General features: G+C 38.5%; 1 protein-coding gene across 5 annotated transcripts in view; it reads left to right on the forward strand.

Moving 5' to 3' along the window:
• The window catches only part of SLMAP (sarcolemma associated protein), a 163,511-nt gene extending 144,037 nt beyond the window's left edge, over nucleotides 1-19,474 (forward strand). For all 5 annotated transcript variants that reach the window (XM_008059402.2, XM_021713071.1, XM_021713072.1 and 2 more), the window contains 5 exons: nucleotides 3,020-3,340; nucleotides 4,067-4,184; nucleotides 8,673-8,844; nucleotides 13,558-13,692; nucleotides 17,604-19,474. In XM_008059402.2, the coding sequence (XP_008057593.1) occupies nucleotides 3,020-3,340; nucleotides 4,067-4,184; nucleotides 8,673-8,844; nucleotides 13,558-13,692; nucleotides 17,604-17,696 (839 nt within the window). In that variant the 3' untranslated portion in view covers nucleotides 17,697-19,474. The remainder of the gene's footprint in view (nucleotides 1-3,019; nucleotides 3,341-4,066; nucleotides 4,185-8,672; nucleotides 8,845-13,557; nucleotides 13,693-17,603) is intronic.
• Nucleotides 19,475-21,834: the final 2,360 nt, after the last annotated feature.

The following is a 21,834-nucleotide window of genomic DNA, read 5'->3' on the forward strand; positions in this document are numbered from 1 at the left end:
CCACCGCAGCCTCGACCTGCTGCGCTCCGGTGATCCTTCCGCCTCAGCCTTCCAAGTAGCTGGAACTACAGGCGTGTGCTACCACACCCGGCTAATTTATTTTTATTTTTATTTATTGTAGAGATGAGGTCTCACCAAGTTGCCCAGGCAGGTCTCGAACCCGCGGGCTCAGGTAATCCACTCACCACAGCCTCCCAAGGCGCAGGATTATAGGCTGAGCCACCAAACCCGGCTGGTCATGTGTTTTAAATTGAAAACTCTTTAAATTCAGATTGTAGTTTAATGCCATTATTCATTAGCTTATATAAATCTGACTTGAATCTATATTGCCATTCTGTGTATGGGCAATTTTCCCCAAAGATTCTGTGACATAGTGCTGCCTTTTGTTTTAAAACTATCTTGCCCAGGAATCACTGAGTGCCCCTAGTGCCAGCATGTGTATTTCAGAACTTTATCAACAATTCATGGTCATTTTATCTCTGACCATTGTGCCTTTTCCGATTTTGGACCTATTACCTCTCAATGTTTCCTAAAAATTTAAAAGATCTTATTATCTTCTTTAATACTTATTTATGTGGCAATGTCTCCTTCCCAGCCTACATCCTTTTATAATTAATTGTTATCCTGTAGAATATTTCCTACCTATAATTTCTTTGTGTTATGATAACTAAGACTAATATTCTAATTTTACACCAAGTATGATTTTATACAAATTGTTTTCGGTTTGGGCCATGAGAGCACAAAACCAGATCTTTTAAAAATAAATATGCCTATTCAATTAGGCATTATTTATTAATTTTATCAACTCATATAAACCAATAATTATTGATTGCTTACTCTATCAGGTATTAAGAATACAGCAGTGAGCAAAACAAAGATCCTGCATACATGAGATGTCCAGTCTAGTGGAAAGATAAACAAGTAAATAAATGTATAATGTGATGTCCAATAAAAGCTTTGAAGGAAAATAAAGCAGAGTGGAAGGCCAGAGAATGACAGGAGGGCTATTTTTAGCTAAGTCACCCACCAAAGAAGCCCTTTTTAAGGAATTAACATTTGAACAAAAAAATGAATTAACATCAAATATTTAATGCTCAACATTTGACCAAACAACTCTACCTATAGGATTTATCCTGAAAATAATAATAATAATAATCAGGAGTGTATTATGAGCCATGTTGTATATAGTAATTAAACACTGAACAACCTAAAATGTCTAAAATAAAGGATTGGTCAGATAAGTTATTCTGTAAGCATTTTTTGTTGAAAAATCTCCATCAACAGGAGGATAGAGAACACTATATATACAAGGGGGCCCCTCTAAAAAAATGGAATTCGTTTTTTTAAAGCGGTATTTATTCTTTTAAAAAAATTTTTAAAGCATGAATTTATTCCTGGGTTTTTTTTTTAATACACATTGGTCTTTGGCAGAACTGTGATATTTTGGTTACTATGGCTTTGAGGTGTGTGTATTTATATATAGATATACTATTTTTTTTTTGAGTCGGTCTCACTCTGATGCCATCTGGAGTGCAGTGGCACACTCACAGCCACTGCAGCCTCGACCTGCTGGGCTCAGGTGATCCTTCCTCCTCAGCCTTCCATGTAGCTGCAACCACAGGAATGTGCCACCATACCTGACTAATTTTTTTTTTTTTGAGTTGGAGTCTCACTCTGTCGCCCAGGCTGGAGCGTCGACCTGCTCAGCTCCGATGATCCTTCTGCCTCAGCCTTCCAAGTAGCCGCAATCACAGGCACGTGCTACTGCACCTAGCTAATTTTTTATCTATTGTAGAGACGAGGTCTTGCAAGTTCCCTGGGCTAGTCTCGAACCTGCGGGTTCAGGCAGTCCACTCGCCTTAGCCTCCCAAAGTGCTGGGATCACGGGCTGAGCCTCTGAGCCCGGCCTAATTTTTTGATTTATTGTGGAGATGAAGTCTCACCACGTTGTTCAGGCTGGTCTCGAACTCCTGAGCTCAAGCAATCCTCTCGCCTCCGCCTCCCAAAGTGCTGGGATTATAGGCTTGAGCCACCGCGCCCAGCATATTTACTCTTACATGTCTAAACTTCAGTCATCTTCAAAGTACTCTCCTTTTGATGCCATGCACCTATTGAGACACTTTTTCCTCTGCTCAAAACAGTTTTTGAATTCATCAACTTTTATGCCTATTGGTATTTCTGCCGTTTTTTGTTTCACTTCTATATGGGCAAAGCATTTCCCTTTGAGGACCTTTTTTAATCCAGGGAAACAAGTCACTCAGGTGAGATCAGGTGACTAGGGAGGGTGAGGCATGGGGGTCATGCTGTTTTTGGTCAAAAACTGATGAACACTTAATGTGGTGTTATTAAATTATTATTATAAAGATGTGGGGTACAATTCAGGGTTAGGTATACAAACATTGATTATGCAGGTACCCTTGTTGATGAGGTATGCCCCTCCCTCCCCTAGCAGTTTCCCTCAACTGCCAATCCCACCCCCCTCCCCTGACAGTTTTTGTTACGGTGGAAGAACCAGTCACCTTGTTTGCCACAACTTGGGACCTTTCTTCCTCAAATCATGCTGCAACCTTCTCAAACCTTCCAGATAAAAACTTTGGTTGACCATTTGATCTGGAGGAACAAATTCCAAGTGTACTCTAAGGGGCCTGCCCTCCAAAAGATAATTCCTTTTTGAGGGTGGATCTCCCTCGTATTGTATAATGTTTATTGTTTAACTCCCTATTTAATGTGTGTTTTTATGTGTATAAATGCCCAGGAAAAAAATCTAGAAGAATAAATACCAAAATGTTAGAAGCTATTTTCTCTGTGTTGGGGAAATAAAGATCACTTTGCTTTTTGTTTTCTCTTTGGTATCTGTATTTTGACATTTTCTGCATCAAATATGGATTGCTTGTAGAGTTTAATCAAAGCAACAGTTCTGACAGTCTGGGCTATGCAGTAGCTACAATCCTGTATGAGCTGTTCTTTTATCCCTAATTTCTATGGGCTAAGAAAATGATAGATAAATATACTTTTATAGCCCAATTGCAGAGGTTGCATATCGATATGGAGAATCTCCGGGAGGAGAAGGACAGTAAAATCACAAGTACTAGAGATGAATTGCTTAGTGCCCGAGATGAAATTATACTCCTTCATCAAGCAGCAGAAAAGGCTGCCTCTGAGCGGGACACTGACATTGCTTCTTTACAAGAAGAGCTTAAGAAGGTACGAAGTGAGCTTGAGCGGTGGCGGAAAGCAGCATCTGAATATGAAAAAGAAATCACGAGTCTGCAAAACAGTTTTCAGCTTCGATGTCAACAGTGTGAGGACCAGCAGAGAGAGGAAGCAACAAGATTGCAAGGTGAGTAAATGTATTTTACATAAAACTTTTGACTTTTGACAATGGTAACTTCATAACTTATGCAAAATAATCATACAGGCCTTTTTTTTCTTAGCAATTGGTTCTATAAAGCATTGTTTCTATACTGAGGCTATAAACATATTCTTAGGTCTGCAAGTTCTACAATAAAGTTAGAATTTTTTACAATTTTATATTTTATTTAAATACTATTAAAAATTATTTGTCCTGTAATCCTAGCACTTTGGGAGTCATAGACAAGAGGATTGCCTGAGCATAGGGGCTCAAGACCAGCCTGGGCAACTTGGTGAGACCTCATCTCTACAATAAATTTTAAAAAATAAGCTGGGCGTGGTAGCTCATGCCTGTTGTTCCAGCTACTTGGAAGGTTGAGACAGAAGGATCGCCTGAGCCCAGCAGGTCAAGGCTGTGGTGGCCATGAGTGTGCCACTGCACTCCAGCCTGGGCGACAGAGTGAGACTCCAGCTCAAAAAAAAAAAATTAATTGTCTTAGAAAAGTGAAGTGGAAAAAATTACTATTCAAGTTCGAGATGAGAGAACTTTCTCAAGGTATAGATGCAAAGAAACAGGAATCAAAGAATAGCCACGAAAAATCTATACTTTTAAGGAGGAAAAAAAGTATGTTCTCTGAAATATTTCCCTTTATACTTTGAATTATTATGGAAGTTATAGTCCTATATTAACAAATATGTTTTGGGACTATTTTAGGTGAACTGCAGAAATTGAGAAAGGAATGGAATGTATTGGAAACCGAATGTCATTCTCTAAAAAAGGAAAATGTTTTGCTATCATCAGAACTGCAACGGCAAGAAAAGGAGCTGCACAAGTATGCAAAAACTCTTTTTTAGACTCAAAAGATTTCTTTACCTTAAATTTTTATCTTAATTTAATTTTAATACTTAAGTGCCTTATTTTCAGCCAGTCTCTGTTTGGCTATTTGGCAGGTTAACCATATTAAGTAAATCCTTCAGCTTTTTTTTTCTGCCACCACCATCATCCTACATGTCCTTTCATTGTACTCATGGAATACAGATTCATTAAATCTCTTCTCCTCTCCCCATGAAAAAACCCTAAGCAGACAGCAAAGGTCTATAATTGTTAGCTGTTCTTGCCCTATAAACAAAATAATACATTTCAAATACAAATTGTTTTTCTTTCACACCAGTGATCTCTTCATTTAGTAAGGGTAATCAGGAAGTGACTGTAATAAAGACTTTGTTCTACTGAAAGATATAAATTTAGCTTCTGAGTTTCAAACAGGGTTATATGAAGAGTAAGAATGTATAAGACCAAGAATCCTATAAAACCAGTTTATCTTTCTAGAATCTTTGGTTTTACCTTACAGGCAAACTAATGAATGCATTAGATTTATTCCAACAAATTTAGTAGAGTCCTATTGGCTCACCAGCATTTTTCATATTGTCTTTAAATTGGGTTTATTCCTTAAAAACGTAGTCCATTCTATATTTGTATTTTTTTAAACAATGTTTGTGTTCTGATTCAAAGCATGAAAGTAGTACATGATTCTTACTGAAATCATTCTTAATTGATCCCAGCTCCCTACCCCAGTACACCAAAAATGAAGGTAATTACTCATTTGTTAGCATTGTGTTTACACTCCTGGAGAGCATTAAAGTTAGCAAACATTTAATTCTTTAAGGTCAGTTCCCACAGAAAAGAAGCTCTAGAGAAAAATAATAAAGACAGTACTAGATATATCAAAAAATAGTATGCTTCATTATGTGTTTATAAAAACAATTGCAGTCCAGGCACGGTGTCTCAGTCTGTAATCCCAGCACTTTGGGAGGCCGAGGCAAGAGGATTGCCTGAGCCAGGGGATTCGAGACTAGCTTGGGCAACTTGGTTAGCCCTCGTCTCTACAATAAATCACAAAAACTAGCCGGGCATAGTGGCGTGCATCTGGAGTTCCAGCTACTTGGAAGACTGAGGCTGGAGAATAGCCTAACCCCAGCAGGTCGGGGCTGTGGTGTGCGTGCCACTGCACTCCAACCTGGGCAACAAAAGTGAGACTCCAATTCAAAAATAAAATAAAATAATAAAAACAATTGCAATGTTGATTATATATTTTTTAAAAATTAAGAACTAACTAAAGAAACAAGATGTGCTGGTTTATTCTGTAAAACCCCTCCTTACAATACCTTGTGTTCTCAATACCAGTATCTTTAAAGTGCTTTTATTTTCTCTTCCAGTGTCATAACTTTCCTTAGTCTTTTCATACATTTTATGTATATTACTTTTTGAATGTATAGAGATAATTTATGATAAAGATAAAAACAAATATTTGTTTTAGCATGCAAAAATTTGTAAAAGCAATTCCAAAATAAAGGCCAAAACCACAAATATATAAAATACATACACACACACACTTTTATATATATGCATAAAAGAATGAACTGATTATCTATTTGGCAAATAAATAAAATTTGGGCAAATTTTTTTGGTATAAAATAGCGAGATTATCATTCAGATACCTAAGTTCTTAAAATTTGAAATACATGAGGATCCATGAACCTATTTAGTTTAGTATCCTATCAAGCAGGAAATACCAGTATTTAATTACTAAATCTTAATTATTCTTATTTTGAAATTATTGATATTTTAAAGATTCAGGTTAGATTTCTTATTTTTGAGATTTGATTGAAACCTGGTAGATTATTAAATACTGTTTTTAATTACCTCGGATTTTGTTTAAGTGTTGAAAAGCAAATTTACAAACTCCTTGTGGGTAGAAACATATGGTTTTAAAATAATAGGCCCATTGCTGGACACGGTGGCTCACGCCTGTAATCCCAGCACTTTGGGAAGCAGAGGCGAGAGGATTGCCTGAGTCCAAGAGTTTGAGACCAGTCTGGGCAACTTGGAGAAACCTTGACTCTACAATAAATTAAAAAAAAAGAAATTTAGCCAGGTACGGTGGCACTCACCTGTGGTTCCAGCTACTTGGAAAGCTGAGGCAGAAAGATTGCCTGAGCCCAGCAGGTCCAGCCTCAGTGACAGAGTGAGGATCCTACTCAACAAACAAACAAACAAATAAATGATTAATAAAATACTAGACCCCAGAGTGAGACTCTTACTAGATAGATACATAGATACATAGATACATAGATAGACAAACAGACAGATAGATAAAATACTAGACCCCAGAAAGATGGAATATATTAGAGCATGGGTCAAGTCATCTGCCTAAACTCACATAAAGTATTTGGGGCCAGACTCGGTGACTCAGCCTGTAATCCCACGCTTTGGGAGACCGAGGTGAGTGAATTGCCTGAGCCCACGGGTTCGAGACCCACCTGGGCAACTTGGCGAGACCTCATCCCTACAATAAATCAAAAAAATTAGCCGGGTGTGGTAGCGCATGCCTGTAGTTCCAACTACTTGGAAGGCTGAGGCGGAAGGATCACCGGAGCCCAGCAGGTCAAGGCTGCGGTGGCCAGGAGCATGCCACTGCACTCCTGTCTGGGCAACAGAGTGAGACTCCAACTCAAAAAATATATATATATTTGGGAAAGATTAATTCTGTTTCTTAAACTTTTCTGGTGTAGTAGTTCTCTGTTTACTTGGTAAGCCTCCCCATCACTTAAGTAATATTTAGAAGCTAGTCTTAGTCGGGCTCGGTGGCTCAGCCTGTAATCCCGTGCCTTTGGGAGGCTGAGGTGAGTAGATTGCTGAGCCCGCAGGTTCAAGACCCGCCTGGGCAACTTGGCGAGACCTCATCTCTACAATAAATCAAAAAATAAGCTGGGCGTGGTAGCACACGCCTGTAGTTCCAGCTACTTGGAAGGCTGAGGCAGAAGGATCACCGGAGCCCAGCAAGTCGAGGCTGCGGTGGCTGGGAGCGGCCACTACACTCCAGTCTGGGTGACAGAGTGAGACTCCAACTAAAAAAAAAAAAAAGAAGCTAGTCATACTTTACAAGGTCTTATATGTCACTTAGTTCCTAGCTTTATTGGCCTGATGACATCAGACCCCCCTTCCCAGGAGTCTTCCTAGCATACAATAGGGATGGAATTTATACTCTGTTGAGCCTCATCACAATATTGAGTCTGATTCTTGAATGATTCATTCTGAAAGATGTAAAACAGTCACCTTGAAAACTTTATACTCCTTTTACTATTTATGAAAGCCAAATTCTCTAACTCAGCTATACTGTGCAGGTCTTGTTTTCTGTTGTCTGTGATGTAGAAAAAGGAATTGAACAAGGAATTTCTATTCATGTATATCAAGCTGTTTTCCTCATATGTAAATCAGATTTTTTTACATCAAGTTATAAAAGTAATCATATAAAAGTTGGAGAACAGCCTCAGAAATTATTGAGTTCAGCCCTCTTACTTGACAGTGGAGGATACTGAGACTCTCCTTGTGTTATTTGTGTCTATCTGATATGGTACATGGCATAGATGTAAAAGTTTAGGAAATTATTCAAAGAGTGAAATGTATCAGGTTAAATGACTTCCCCAACATCAGACAACTAAATAGTAGCAGGCCTAGGGTCAAGAACCCAACCTCCTAGTTCCTCGCCCTATGCTTTTTTTCATAATTTGGTATGCCTCTCATTTGAATAAGTTCATTTTTACTTGAATTAGTAGTGGCTTCTAAGCTTACGTTTCTGGTTCCCATCCTATTTTCAAGTACTTAAACTTGTAAGAAAATAGTTGAGCCAGGCTCGGTGGCTCAGCCTGTAATCCCAGCACTTTGGGAGGCCGAGGTGAGTGGATTGCCTGAGCCCGCGGGTTTGAGACCCGCCTGGGCAACTTGACAAGACCTCATCTCTACAACAAATCAAAAAATTAGCTGGGTGTGATAGCACATGTCTGTAGTTCCAGCTACTTGGAAGGCTGAGGCGGAAGGCTCACCGGAGCCCAGCAGGTTGAGGCTGCGGTGGCCGGAAGTGGCCACTGCACTCCAGTCTGGGCGACAAAGTGAGACTCCAACTCAAAAAAAAAAGAAAATAGTTGAAGTATACATATTGTTTTCCTATGAAGACCTACACTGAATCTTTTTATGATATAATTAATATAATTTGATAATACAAAATATACAGTTAATCATCTCCTGCTTCTATTTTTAAAAGTTCAACCTTTTGTTACCTTTGTCTATATATGATAGGACATAGCTTTATACTTGCATTTTTTAGTGTTTTAATGCTTTTTTGCTTATTGAGTAAAAAATCTTAATTTTTTTAACTCTCTTTTTTCTTCCTCTGATATCCATTTTCTCCCTTCTAGTGAAATGTATAAGAAATTGAACTTCCTTCTGTGTGAATAACTGTTGGTCAATATTTATGTTGCAGTTCTCAGAAGCAGAGTTTAGAACTTACCAGTGATCTCAATATCCTTCAGATGACTAGGAAAGAGCTTGAGAATCAAGTGGGATCCTTGAAAGAACAGCATCTTCGGGATTCAGCTGATTTAAAAACTCTTCTCAGTAAGGCTGAAAACCAAGCAAAGGATGTACAGAAAGAGGTAAAGCGAAAAGACATTATGAGCCCAATTATGGTTGGACTTAAAACCAAAAGCAAATCAGATATCCATGCTAGTTAGGAATAAAGGGAAGCAGAAATCATATCATCTCACAAAGTTGATACTTGGAACATCCCTGTTTGGTGTTTCCTACCTAGCTGTGTATCATGGTACATATAAAGAGAATTCAGGATAGGTCTCAAAAATATGAATATACAAAATTACATTTTAATTTTTCTCTCCCAGTTAGTTGACCCATGTGAGAAGCCGTGTGTACCAGATCATTCAATCCATTGTTTATCTTTCAAAGAGAGTATCATATTTAACTTAGAATACTTTTGGAAAGCAATCTGGGGCCATACCCCTCAGGTAAAACTGGCCTGAAAAGTGACTTTCTATGTTCTGTGACCTTTCACTTTCAACCTCACTCCCTTCTTCACAAATGTACATGCTCACTTTTCATGTGATTTTTGCTTAAAACCTTGACTTAGGTGGCTTTTTAAAAAATCATGATGGCCGGGCATAGTGGCTCATGCCTATAATCCCAGCACTTTTGGGAGGCCAAGGTGAGAGGATTGCCAGAGCTCACAGGTTCGAGACCAGCCTGGGCAACTTGGCGAGACTTCATCTCTACAATAAATCAAAAAATTAGACGGGAATAGTGGCGCATGCTTGTAGTTCCAGCTACTTGGAAGGCTGAGGCAGAAGGATCGCCTGAGCCCAGCAGGTTGAGGCTGCGGTGGCCATGAGCATGCCACTATCCTCCAGCATGGGCAACAGAGTGAGACTCTAACTTAAAAAAAAAATCATGTTAAAAATGATAGGGTTGATTTTGGAACAGAGACTACCCAGCTTCTTCCTGAGCAAGGAAGGTAACTTTCACTTCCCAAAGCATTGAAATCAGGGCAGCAAGAGCTGCATTCTGTCCTGCTCCTCCTACCACTCCCTACATTGACTCCAGGCCGGCTCCGGAACGGACAAGGCTGATGCCACTGGATCTACTGATTAGGGACCACCCCAGTTGTAGACTTTCTTTAAAGGATTCTGTATAAACTAGAATGAAATTGAAGACAGGCTGGGCACTGTGGCTCACTCCTGTAATCCCAGCACTTTGTGAGACCAAAGCGAGAGAATTACTTGAGCCCAGGAGTTCAAGACCAGTCTAGGCAACATAGCAAGACCTCATCTCTACAAAAAAATTTTTAAAAATTAGCCAGGCATAGTGGCATGCTCCTGTAGTCCCAACCAAGAAGGCTAAGGGGGAAGAATCACCTGAGCCCAGGAGGTTGAGACTGCAGTGAGACATGATTGTACCACTGCACTTTGGCCTGGGCAACAGAGTGAGACTGTGACTCAAGAAAAAAAAAGGAAATTTAAAACAACTCTTTGTCTTTAATAAAGAATTTTCCCAAAATTGTTTTTAGAAGATCTGTTTAATCAATGCAGTTTTTCTTTGCACTTTCCTTTCCTTGTAGTATCTTGAATTTGGAAATGATTGTTGTTGTTTTGTCTTCATGTTTGTTCCTAAAGAAAAAAACTGTAACTTTTTTTACTTTCCTGTGGACATATTGATTTTGTAATATGTTCATTTTTACCTTGCTAAGGATATGTGTTTCAGGAGAAATCTCATATGGTTGGATTACAAATTTTGTGCCAAAGCAAATATCTTAGTATTTAATACTGTAAGCACTTTGTGTCCTTCCAGTCCATATGCCATAATTCTTTCAAACTCTGGGAAGAATGCTATGCTTGGAAGATGATTCTGTTGTATGTTACTATGAATGCAGTATCCATTTTGTTGCATTATTTGTTTGCCTGTTTTTGATCACTTAGTAATTGGTGCAAAATGCTTTGTTTCCGCAAATGGCAGTGACATGTCACAGCATCTAAATTGTTGATAGTCTTGGATTGCATTAAATGCAGCACATTTAAAAATATGTCTGATCTTGTCAATATGTTTTCTTTCTATTTTCTCGTTCACTGTTTTCCATTGTGAAATGATAATATAGTCATCACACTCCCCTGTAATGTGAAATTGCTTTCTTTCTGTTTGTCCTGATGTCAACATGTTGAATACTGGCCTATAACTAAAATGTTCTTCAATGAGATCTTACCTCTGTGTAATCCACTGCAAATGGATTTTATTACCTTTTATTAATGCACATATATTCCCTGTCAACATTTCCCCTTTGTTCTCCCTTCTCTCATAGAATCATGCTTAATATGCATAGTGTCTGATTGTGTCTTCAGCACTGTAATAGACTAAAATATTACAAGCTAAGTAAGCCCAGATATGATTCTTTTTATGAAGAAGAATGAAAGGTGTCAGTAATATTAATCAGGACTGAGCTTGTTTCTCACCTCAGAGTTAGAAAGCAGGATGGAGCGGAGCAAAAATGATATCCAAGCAAGGTGTGAGACTAAGACTGCAGAAGGTGACCTTTTTAATATGTGGCAGCTTTTTAATTAATATTTAGCAAAGGAAAAGTACATGAGAAAAGTATATTTTAATCCTCAAATTAAGAGAAAATTATATATTGTCTTTATATTTGACTTTAGAAAGCATCTGCACATTTTAATTTAGTAGGAATATTGTAATCTAAGAATTCATAAAACATTGAGCACACAAGTCCACCCTGCAAAGACTGACTCCAGAAAGTTATTTGGCTTCACATCTTGCTGTGGAGCCAGAATCCCCCACTCACATGCTGGAGGTAAGCAGCAGGATCCTCTGACTGAGCTGCCTTCCTGTGGTTCTGCTACACAACTCCTAGAATGGAGAAATTATTAAGTGCTTTGTTGCAAAGGGCAGACTGGATATAAGAATGGTGGGACAGGAGAGTAAGGGAAAATTTCGGTCAACAAAGCACTTTTTACTTTATTATAGTCACTGTTAAGAATCCGATCATGGGCCGGGCTTGGTGGCTCAGCCTGCAATCCCAGCGCTTTGGGAGGCCGAGGCGAGTGGATTGCCTGAGCCACCAGGTTCAAGACCCCCCCCGGCAACTTGGTGAGACCTCATTTCTACAATAAATCAAAAATTATCCAGGCATGGTAGTGCACGCCTGTAGTTCCAGCTACTTGGAAGGCCGAGGCGGAAGGATCGCCGGAGCCCAGGAGGTCAAGGCTACAGTAGCAGGGAGCGTGCCACTGCACTCCAGTCTGGACGACAGAGTGAGACTCCAACTCAAAAAAAAAAAAAACCAAATCATGGATCATTAAGAATTGATTTTGTCCTAAGATACAGAAACTAGTCTAGGTATACTGACTTTGCCTTGACAGCATGCCAGTAACCTTCTGCCTTCTGGAAGGAAGTCTACAGACCCTCACATCAACTGAAAAAAGCTGTCGTAAAGCCCATGAATCTTATTCCTTAGTTCATTCTCTGGCATACAACCCAGGCTTGTTGTGGAAATGTTGTTAGGTATCAGTGAGTTTCTTTCATATTTGCCTCCTTCTCTGTACCAATATCTTTCTTCCCCCTTTCTGGTGACCTCCAATCACCCCTATACCCCCTGCCCCCGCCTCTCCTATCTATTGTTGTATATATTTGCATCTTTCTTAATATTTATCTTTGTTGAGCATAATAATGAGCTCCCAATTGGTCACTCCAAGGTATTTGCATTTTTCATAAGCACCATTGTAAAGGTGTCCTTTATTGAGGAATTTCTGGGATATAGGTAGAGAGGAACTGAAAACTTTCCACCCTTGTAGGCTATACTTAGGGGAGAGAAGGAACCTTTCTGGTATGCCATACCCATGGTATATTTATTTTATATTCAGTCATTGCCTTTCTGTCTTCTTCAAAAACCTTCAGAAATGGCAAAATAGGGCAGCAGAGGTGGAGACAAAAGCACAGCCAGCAGCAGAACAATCTCTGCTTTTTGGGAGCCCAGCTTACATGTAAGATGCAATATCTAGAAGTAGGACCAGCCTAGAATTTCACCCTCCTGGAGTTGTTTAAAAGCCACACTGTGTTTCACATTGGTTTCACTTGTGTTCAAGAGATAGCTAGTCTATCTGAAAGTCAAATTATATACAGTGAACTGTTCTCCTAAGCAGAAAATGGTGTTTCACTATTGAAACACTCCTATCAGAAACATTCTTAAAAATGATTTTTAATTGATGCTTATAAGTTCTGAGTGGAAAAAAATTTCCCATTCATAGTGGTGGTTACTTCAGATACATTCTTTGCTCCATCTGCCTAGAAAATTCACTTATCCAGGACACTTTAATACTCAGTAATGCTGGGTAAGGGGAAACCTGTTGGAAGTTTATACTTTTTACTCCAAGACTAAAATAGCTTGGCTGACAGTGCTTACCAGGATATAAACTCGGGCTTCCTAACACTGGCATTTAATTAGGTGATGGAAATTATCTTTACCTGCTTTTCCTTTGCTCAACTTGTAATTTTTCTTTTCTCCTATAACTTACTTGATGGAAAAAGAGACACTTTGTATTAGAAACAGATGACAAAATGGTGACTTCTGTTCATTTTTTCTCAACTCCACCCCCAGAAAATTCTTACATAGACTCAGGTCAACATTAAAGACTTCCTATTATGAATGCAAGTGATTCTTATCCTCCTTAAACAAAAAGGCTTGACTTTGGTGTTCTAGGTGACTAAATGGGGTCTGGTATATAAACCTGACTAGAACCATAACTTCATACCCATTTTAAGTTGAGTCTGCACACTTTTTTTTTCTTTGCCTTTAGTTTGAAAAGACACAGACTGTACTCTCAGAACTGAAGTTGAAGTTTGAAATGACTGAGCAGGAAAAGCAGTCAATCACAGATGAGCTCAAACAATGTAAAGACAACCTGAAGCTGCTCCGAGAGAAAGGAAATAATGTAAGTCTTTGCAAACTTGACATAGCTTTGATTGAGAGGCAGGTGAGAGAACTGAAAGTGATTTTCAGAGGACTTTATTACTGATTTGGGAAACTAATGAACAAGTGAAGTAAGCTTTTCATTATGAAATTCCATGATGGAATTATTGTGCTATCAATTTTTTTAAAGAATTTTCCTCTTTAACCTATGCCCCTCAAAAAACTTGAAGACTACCTGGTAGAAGAGCTTTGCTTCGAATAAAACAGCTTAACTGAGAACTATCAGTTTTTCCCAGAGGATTCTGAGGCTCTGCCACTAAGCCATCATCTGGCTCTTGATTCTCCCTTGCTGGGAATTGAAGCACAGTACCACCAGGGACTCATGTAAGATAGAGTAGCACATGTTGATCTTTAGCATTTAACTGTATCAAAAAAAACCTGAGACTTAGTTATGGTTTTCATTTTACATTAATGTTCTCATTAGGGTACATTTCTAAAAAGCTTGGTGTCTCTTGGCAAATATTTGCTGAGTTTCTGTAGGGTTATGTGTGTGTGTGCAAGAGAGAGAGAGAGAGAAAAAGGAACATTTTGGTATAAATTGAGTTTAATAATAATTTGTTTTTCATTTACTAGAAAGGCAGATGGTCTTTTAAAAAGGTGTTATACTAAATAAATGTTGTATTGTGTGTTTTGGTGATCATCACCTTTGTGGGCCCTAACTGATAGATGTTTACTGTGGTTGGTTGTGCTTTGACTTATTTCAAACTTCTGTTTGGCTTGGACACTGCAGTGTGCGTGAGCCACATGCTTCCTATAGAGGGCACTCTGCTTCACTTGCAGCACAAGTACAAAAGAGTGATGTTGCATGGCCATCTCGTTACTCATTTGCACACAGAATGCTCATGAGTTATGTCCAACTGTCCTTCGCTAAAGAAACCCTTAGTTTTTAGACAGGAAAGGCTTACTGCTTAGGTAGAAACCTTTTAGAAGTTGATTGATTGGATGTGGAAGCTTTATGCTAAGCAAAAAATGGTTTGCATTTACTTTTTAAAATGTAGATTGCAGAACTGTTCTAAAATCAGATCATAATGGTTTGAATACTTCTTTTGTGTTCATTCATAGCCCTCTGATTATGGAATTTCAATTTACTTTCTGCTAAATTAACCTGTGAAGACATCTAGCATAATCAGAATGGATCCCCCTGTACTATTTAGAACCTTTTCAAAAGTAACTGCTATTATTATTTATAGTTACAATTCATCTTAGGGGTGAATTTCCTTTTTTGTGATATTAGACTTAAGATGCTAAGTATTAAATATTACCCTTTAATAACACTCATTGCAGTAATTCTCTTCCAATTTTAAAATTTCATTATATTCTAGTAACAACAGATAGCCCTGAAACTCACCTGTCTTTATATACCAAATCTTTACTATACATAGTGTCAGATCTCTTGCCTGGTTTAGGAAGTTCACATTATCACAGGGCATTTATTTTTAAGCTTGAAAGCAATACCATCTCATAAGAGTTTGGTTTTTTAAAAAAGATTTTGTTGCAGAGATTAAAAAAAAAAAACCTTAGCCATTGTTGAGGAAGTACATTGCCAAATAATAAATCTTAGGTATGGAACAAAAATAATGTACTGTCAAGCAGAGCATCAGTTGGTGAAGTGTTGTCATTGCTCTGTCTTAATGTGCTACATTTCATTAAGATGTGAGGGGCACCCACACTGCCCATTGCCTCCAGCTGTACCCTTTAAACTGATAGTTTACCAACTTACAGTCCATCGTTCTAGATTGTGTTAGATGTCTTTAAAATGTTTGAATCAACGCAAAACCAGAGTGGTATACTTCTTTTACCTCAGTCTTCCTTCCCTTCTTTATACCCCCCTGGGGTCTGAATCATCTTATCTGATTATTTTCATAGCATAAAATGATTTTAATATCCCTTCCCTTCTTTAGCCTTCCATATTACAACCCGTCCCAGCCGTATTCATCGGCCTATTCCTGGCTTTCCTGTTTTGGTGTTTCGGTCCATTGTGGTAGAGAAAGGTACAAGCACTACTGTTGAGTCCTTGTCTGTTTGTCCCCGTCACCTGTTTGTGCCATATTTGTAGCATAGTGCATGGCAAAAACACACAGGTATTTTGTTACCTGAAGCAAACCCTTCATTTAGTATGCCATGTATTGTGTCACGCCAATGAACTGAACAGTCAACTAATCACATAACATTTTGTCTTGTTTACTTTGTAGTAATGCTAACCATGAATTAATTCCAACCTAACCAGTTGTTAATATGCTTCCTTTAACTGAGTCTTTATCTCTAGCAAACTGGAGTAAACTATGAATTTCTGCAATATTAGTACCCCCTTTCCAACTATGTTTAATCAGATTTGTATGAGAAATGAAGAGTTTGCCTCTCTGAAGTTTTTTAGCCAGCTTTTTCCTCCCTTTTCTTTGCCCTCTTTCCCTTCCATAGTGTAGAATCTCTTTGTTTCAACACTTTACCTTTTTATACAGTGGCTATGAAGATTTAAAAAAAAAAAAAGACTGAGATTAACATAATGAACCACTGGCTCACAATCTCAACTCCAGTATGCCCTTGTGAGAATATAAACTTATCATATATCTTTCTGAGCCCTGACCTACAACATCAGAATATTTCTTTAAAAAACAACTTTTTCAACTGGGCATGCCTGTAATCACAACACTTTAGGAGGCGGAGGCAAGAGGATTGCCTGAGTCTCAGGGTTTGAGACCAACCTGGACAACTTTGCGAGACTTTGTCTCTACAATAAATTTTTAAAAATTAGCCATGCATGGTGGCCCACACCTGTGGTTCCAGCTACTTGGAAGGCTGAGGCACTGCACTCCAGCCTGGGTATCAGAGTAAGACTCTGACTTTAAAAAAAAAAAAAAGAGTTTTCAACAAGACAGTTGGAACATGAGAAAAAATTAAGATACTAACCAAAGCAAGTTGATAATATAAAAATATCTGAAAGTTTTCAGGGAACAGCCATCCATGCTTGTCCCTACCTGGCATGCATGTTAGTAGAGCATATGAGGCTGGGCTCGGTGGCTCAGCCTATAATCCCAGCACTTTGGGAGGCCGAGGCAAGAGGATTGCCTGAGCCCACAAGTTCGAGACCCCCCCGGGCAACTTGGCAAGACCTCGTCTCTATAATAAATCAAAAACTAGCCAAGCGTGGTAGCACACCCCTGTAGTTCCAGCTACTTGGAAGGCTGAGGCAGAAGAATCACTGGAGCCCAGCAGGTTGAGGCTGCAGTGGCTGGGAGCGTGCCACTACACTCCAGTCTGGACGACAGAGTGAGACTCTAACTCAAAAAAAAAAAAAAAAGTAGAGCATATGAGGTGTCTGGCCTGATTACACCAGAACAAGGTCTTTACCAGAATTACCAGACAGGCAGTAATATTACCCTAATATTACTTGAACCCTATCTGATTTTGTCTTCTATCATTTCAAGTTAGAGGATCAAAGTCTAGATCATTTTCTAATACCTTAGCCACCAGTCCTTTGTATAAAATTTCCCAACATGTGAGTCTGGCTGTCATCAAGAAATAAACATTTTAGGCAGAAACAAACTACAGGTATCTATAGATATCGGTTATATTGGGATATATGGATACCAGAGTAAATAAAGCATACGAATTTCAACTGTAACCAAGTTGAAAACTGCTCAGGACTTTCCTGGCATGTTTCAGGCTTCCAAATGGTGTTCCTGCTATTATGACTCTCCTCAAACCTGCATTCCCTCACTTTTTTCCTTTTTAAACTCTGTTCTTATGATGCAAAAATAGGATTTTTTTTTCAATATTCTGTTAAGTATTCAGGACTCTCTGGAACCAAGGGGTTAATAGGTATGAAAAGAGAGGGGAGAATGTGATATTGACTCTTGGTTTCTTTCCACACAGAAACCCTGGCCCTGGATGCCCATGTTGGCTGCCCTGGTTGCAGTGACAGCCATCGTGCTGTACGTGCCAGGTCTGGCCAGAGCTTCTCCATGAGAGCGTTCCTTGAGTCCGTACACCGTCTTCCCTCTAGAAGCTGGCATCACACTCATGCTGGGGACAAACAGAACCATTTTCTTCTTTTTTACCTCTTAAAACAGCAGAAGTACAAGAATACAGCTGTAGGGTCATTGCTTTAAATTATATAAAATGTATCTGTCTATAAAGAGAATATAAAATTGTGACTATTCTACTGTAAGCAATAATTGCTTGCAATTTTTCATGTAATTTTTAAATTAGTATGTTGAGATTCTGAATATTATGGTGGCCTAAAGTAGGCTTCTTGGTAAACCAAATTATTTATAACATTAAATTTATGAGTATTTTACTCTGAATTCTGATGACCAGATTAATTCATTTTTCTGATTCGATAATAACTACCCAAACCAAACAACCAATATATACATGGGAAGAGAGGCCCTGTGTGCTCAGTGCCTATCAGTTTGAAATATATACACATATATATATATTTTTTACATATTTACGCCATTTTTACTTGTTATAAAACCACTGAGCTATTGGGAACAAGAGTTAGACAACTATTTGCGTGGATTTCTTTTTTTAAGGAAAAAACATTTGGAAAATATTCTGTTAGAGTGATAATTTGGGGTATATGTGCACGCTTGTTCAGCCTTAATGTGACTTGAAGATGTGGAGGACATCAACTTTGAAAAACTTTCCATGAGAGTGTGTATTTTCTTGAGCAAACTGAAGTATTTCTGGGAGCAAAACATAGTAATTACACAATTTCAGTGCAGTCAACCAAACTGTTGAGTCAATTGGAATGTAATTTATTAAACCTCATGTATTTAAAGAGATATTTTCTTTAAAAGTCAAGTTACTTTCTCATATACAGCATTTTAGGAAGCATGATTTTTTTTCTATCATCTGTTCCTCCAAGCATGTTTAATTGAAGAAAGAGTTAATATCTCTTTAGATAAGCTTTTATTGACTTAATTTGGTTATGATGTGTCAGAGCTAGTATATGTTCAAGGTGAGCTGTTACCTACCTACGAGTTACTGGTTGGGTATGAAAATGGTTATTTTCTTTTTATTGTTAATTGGGACTTTCTGTTAATGAGAAGCACTATTCCCAAGATTAATAGTGATCTATGCACAACGAAGCACCTAAAAACACTGCTTGATGTTATAAATTTAAAACACAGAAGTGAAAGTTTAGCTATGGTTTTGTGCAGCATCATAGTTGTGTCAATAAAGTTTATTTAGGTCATAGACTATCCTAAAGTATCACATAGTTAAATTTTTCAATCTATGAAAACTGGGAGGGAATGTCAGCAAATTGGCTTGAATGTTCTGTGGCAGTCCACAGGCCTAGGCAAATATTGAATAGGAGTTTAGGATACAATTTGCCTTGTGATGTTTGGCAGTCACCGTTTATACTTTAAAGGTTATATTTTAAGCTATTAATATTTGGGATTGCTGTTGGGAGGATCACTAGATTTATGGAGGAATTAGTCACAAATGACTTGTAGAAAATACTGTCATATAGTTCATTTCATCATTTTCTGTTGCAGGAAGCCACTCCACCACAGAATGCTAATATGCCAGTGGTACCCAGTACCTCTTGTATATAGGTTATTGCAAATATTGTTCTGAAATGCTTAACTTCAGAATTACATTTTTTAAAGTAAATAATTGTTTAAATCTATTTTGTAAAGATATAAAGTACAATAGAATTTCTGGAGTACAGATTAAACTATTTGCACTAACACACGTGATGTGCATGATTTAATAAAATAACTTTACTCTCCCTACGCATGTTTGAGTTGGATATCATTGAAATTCTTAGTGCTGACTTTACTATTGGGTTGTTAATACTCTTTAGTTGCTAATAGTCATCTTGAAATAACTCTTCATGCAAATAGCATATATTTGGTATTCTTCAGGTTTAAAGGAAAACACTTAGTTGTTTCTTCCAAATTTTTATTAGCTTACTGCTTTTTTTAATTTAACTTATTGCTATATTTTTTCCCCTTTTCATATGGTTATTATTAAAACGAGACTCACTTGGCAGACCAGTCTCTTTAAATGTAAGGTCTAGTATCAATATTTACTTTATTCAAATCGAATAAATGGGGTTTTGTAGTTACTTCCAGTTTTCCTCAAGAAAATAAATAAGCCTATTCATAAGCAATACCTTCAGTTTTATGCGGTTCACTTCCAGGTTAAATAAAGAGTAGGATTATTTACTGGTAGTAATAGAATCATTAAGAAATTTTAAGCATAGCAGTTAAGAATTGAACAACTCTGTAATGATACATTTAAGAATTATTAGCTGGGCGCGGTGGCTCAAGCCTGTAATCCCAGCACTTTGGTAGGCAGAGGCAAGAAGATTACATGAGCTCAGGGGTTCAAGACTAATCTGGGCAACATGGTGAGACCTCCTCTCTACAATAAATTAAAAAAATCAACCAGGTATGGTGGCACATGCCTGTGGTTCCAACTACTTGGAAGGCTGAGGCAGAAAGATTGCCTGAGCCCAGCAGGTCAAGGCTGGGGTCGCCGTGAGTGTGCCACTGCACTCCAGCCTGGGTGACAGAGTAAGATTCCAATGCAAAAAAAAAAAAAAAAAAGAATTATTCAATGGTGCTACATGGCAGGCTCAGAAAATGAAAAGAACATGGTGTTTGAAGCTAAACAGATCTATATTGGCACCTGAGTTCTGCCTTTTATCAAACTGTGTTACCTTGCTCAAATCACTTATTTTTTCTGAGTCTCGATTTACTCGTCTATAAAATGGGGAAGATAATACTTATATTTGTGGTAATAGTGTGAAATTTAAAAAGATAATGTATGTGAAGCATCATTCAAGTGGTAAATAAGTCTTTATGAGAATGTCATACTGGAAAAATATTGCAAATATTAAAGTTTCGGGTGAACTGGTACATTTATTTTAAATGAATTGATTGACTCAACTGTTGAGAATTTCTATCTGTGTGAATGATATATGACTGTAACATTATGATGTCTAAGAAAGCATTATTACCTAGATCTATTCGTCTCTTTCTTAGTTCTGTCTTTGGGAAGTAATAGGCTTAGTTCAGTAATGAGCCAATTGCCCACAGTAGTTTTAGAATTCCTGTTGTAATTGTCTTCAGAGTGCCTTCGAGTCATGTGAAAACCATTCACATTGCTCTGTGGTCAGAGGCTTTCAACTAAAAATAGTATTACCTAGCTTGAGCTCTCAAATTAATCACCAGACTTGAATCCAGTGACTTTTGCCTGCTTCCACTGATTATATATCTACTATCAAAAGGATGGAAATCTGCTACCAAAGAATAAAAAGTGCATACAAATCAACTGAGTTAAAAATGCAGCCTTGCGGCCGGGCGCAGTGGCTCATGCCTATAATCCCAGCACTTTGGGAGGCCAAGGTGAGAGGATTGCCTGAGCCCACAGGTTGGAGACCAGCCTGGGCAACTTGGCGAGACCTCATCTCTACAATAAACCAACAAAAATGATCTGGGCATGGTGGCGTATGCCTGTTGTTCCAGCTACTTGGAAGGCTGAGGCAGAAGGATCACCTGAGCCTAGCAGGTCAAGGCTCTGGTGGCTGTGAGTGGGCCTCTGCACTCCAGTCTGGGCGATTCTGACTCAAAAAAAAAAAAAAAAAAAAAATGCCACCTTGCCAGGTGTGGTGGTTCGTGCCTGTGATCCCAACACTTTGGGAGGTGGAGACAAGAGGATTGCCTGAGCCCATGGTTTGAAACCAGCCTGAGCAACTTGGTGAGACCTCATTTTTACACTAAATCAAAAAAACTAAGCCGGGCTCAGTGGCTCAGCCTGTAATCCCGCGCCTTTGGGAGGCTGAGGTGAGTGGATTGCCTGAGCCCGCGGGTTCGAGACCCGCCTGGGCAGTGAGACCTCATCTCTACAATAAATCAAAAAATCAGCCGGGCATGGTAGCACATGCCTGTAATTCTGGCTACTCGGAAAGCTGAGGCGGAAGGATCGCTGGAGCCCAGCAGGCGAGGCTGCGGTGGCCGGGAGCGGCCACTGCACTCCAGTCTAGGTGACCGAATGAGACTCTAACTCAAAAAAAAAAAAAAAAAATAGCTGGTTGAGGTGATGCACATCTATGGTTCCAGCTACTTGAAAGGCTAAGGGAGAAGGA

The sequence above is a fragment of the Carlito syrichta genome, unplaced genomic scaffold (genome assembly GCF_000164805.1).
Source record: "Carlito syrichta isolate Samal-C Ts95f unplaced genomic scaffold, Tarsius_syrichta-2.0.1 Scaffold304026, whole genome shotgun sequence".
Classification (NCBI taxonomy): Eukaryota; Metazoa; Chordata; class Mammalia; order Primates; family Tarsiidae; genus Carlito; species Carlito syrichta.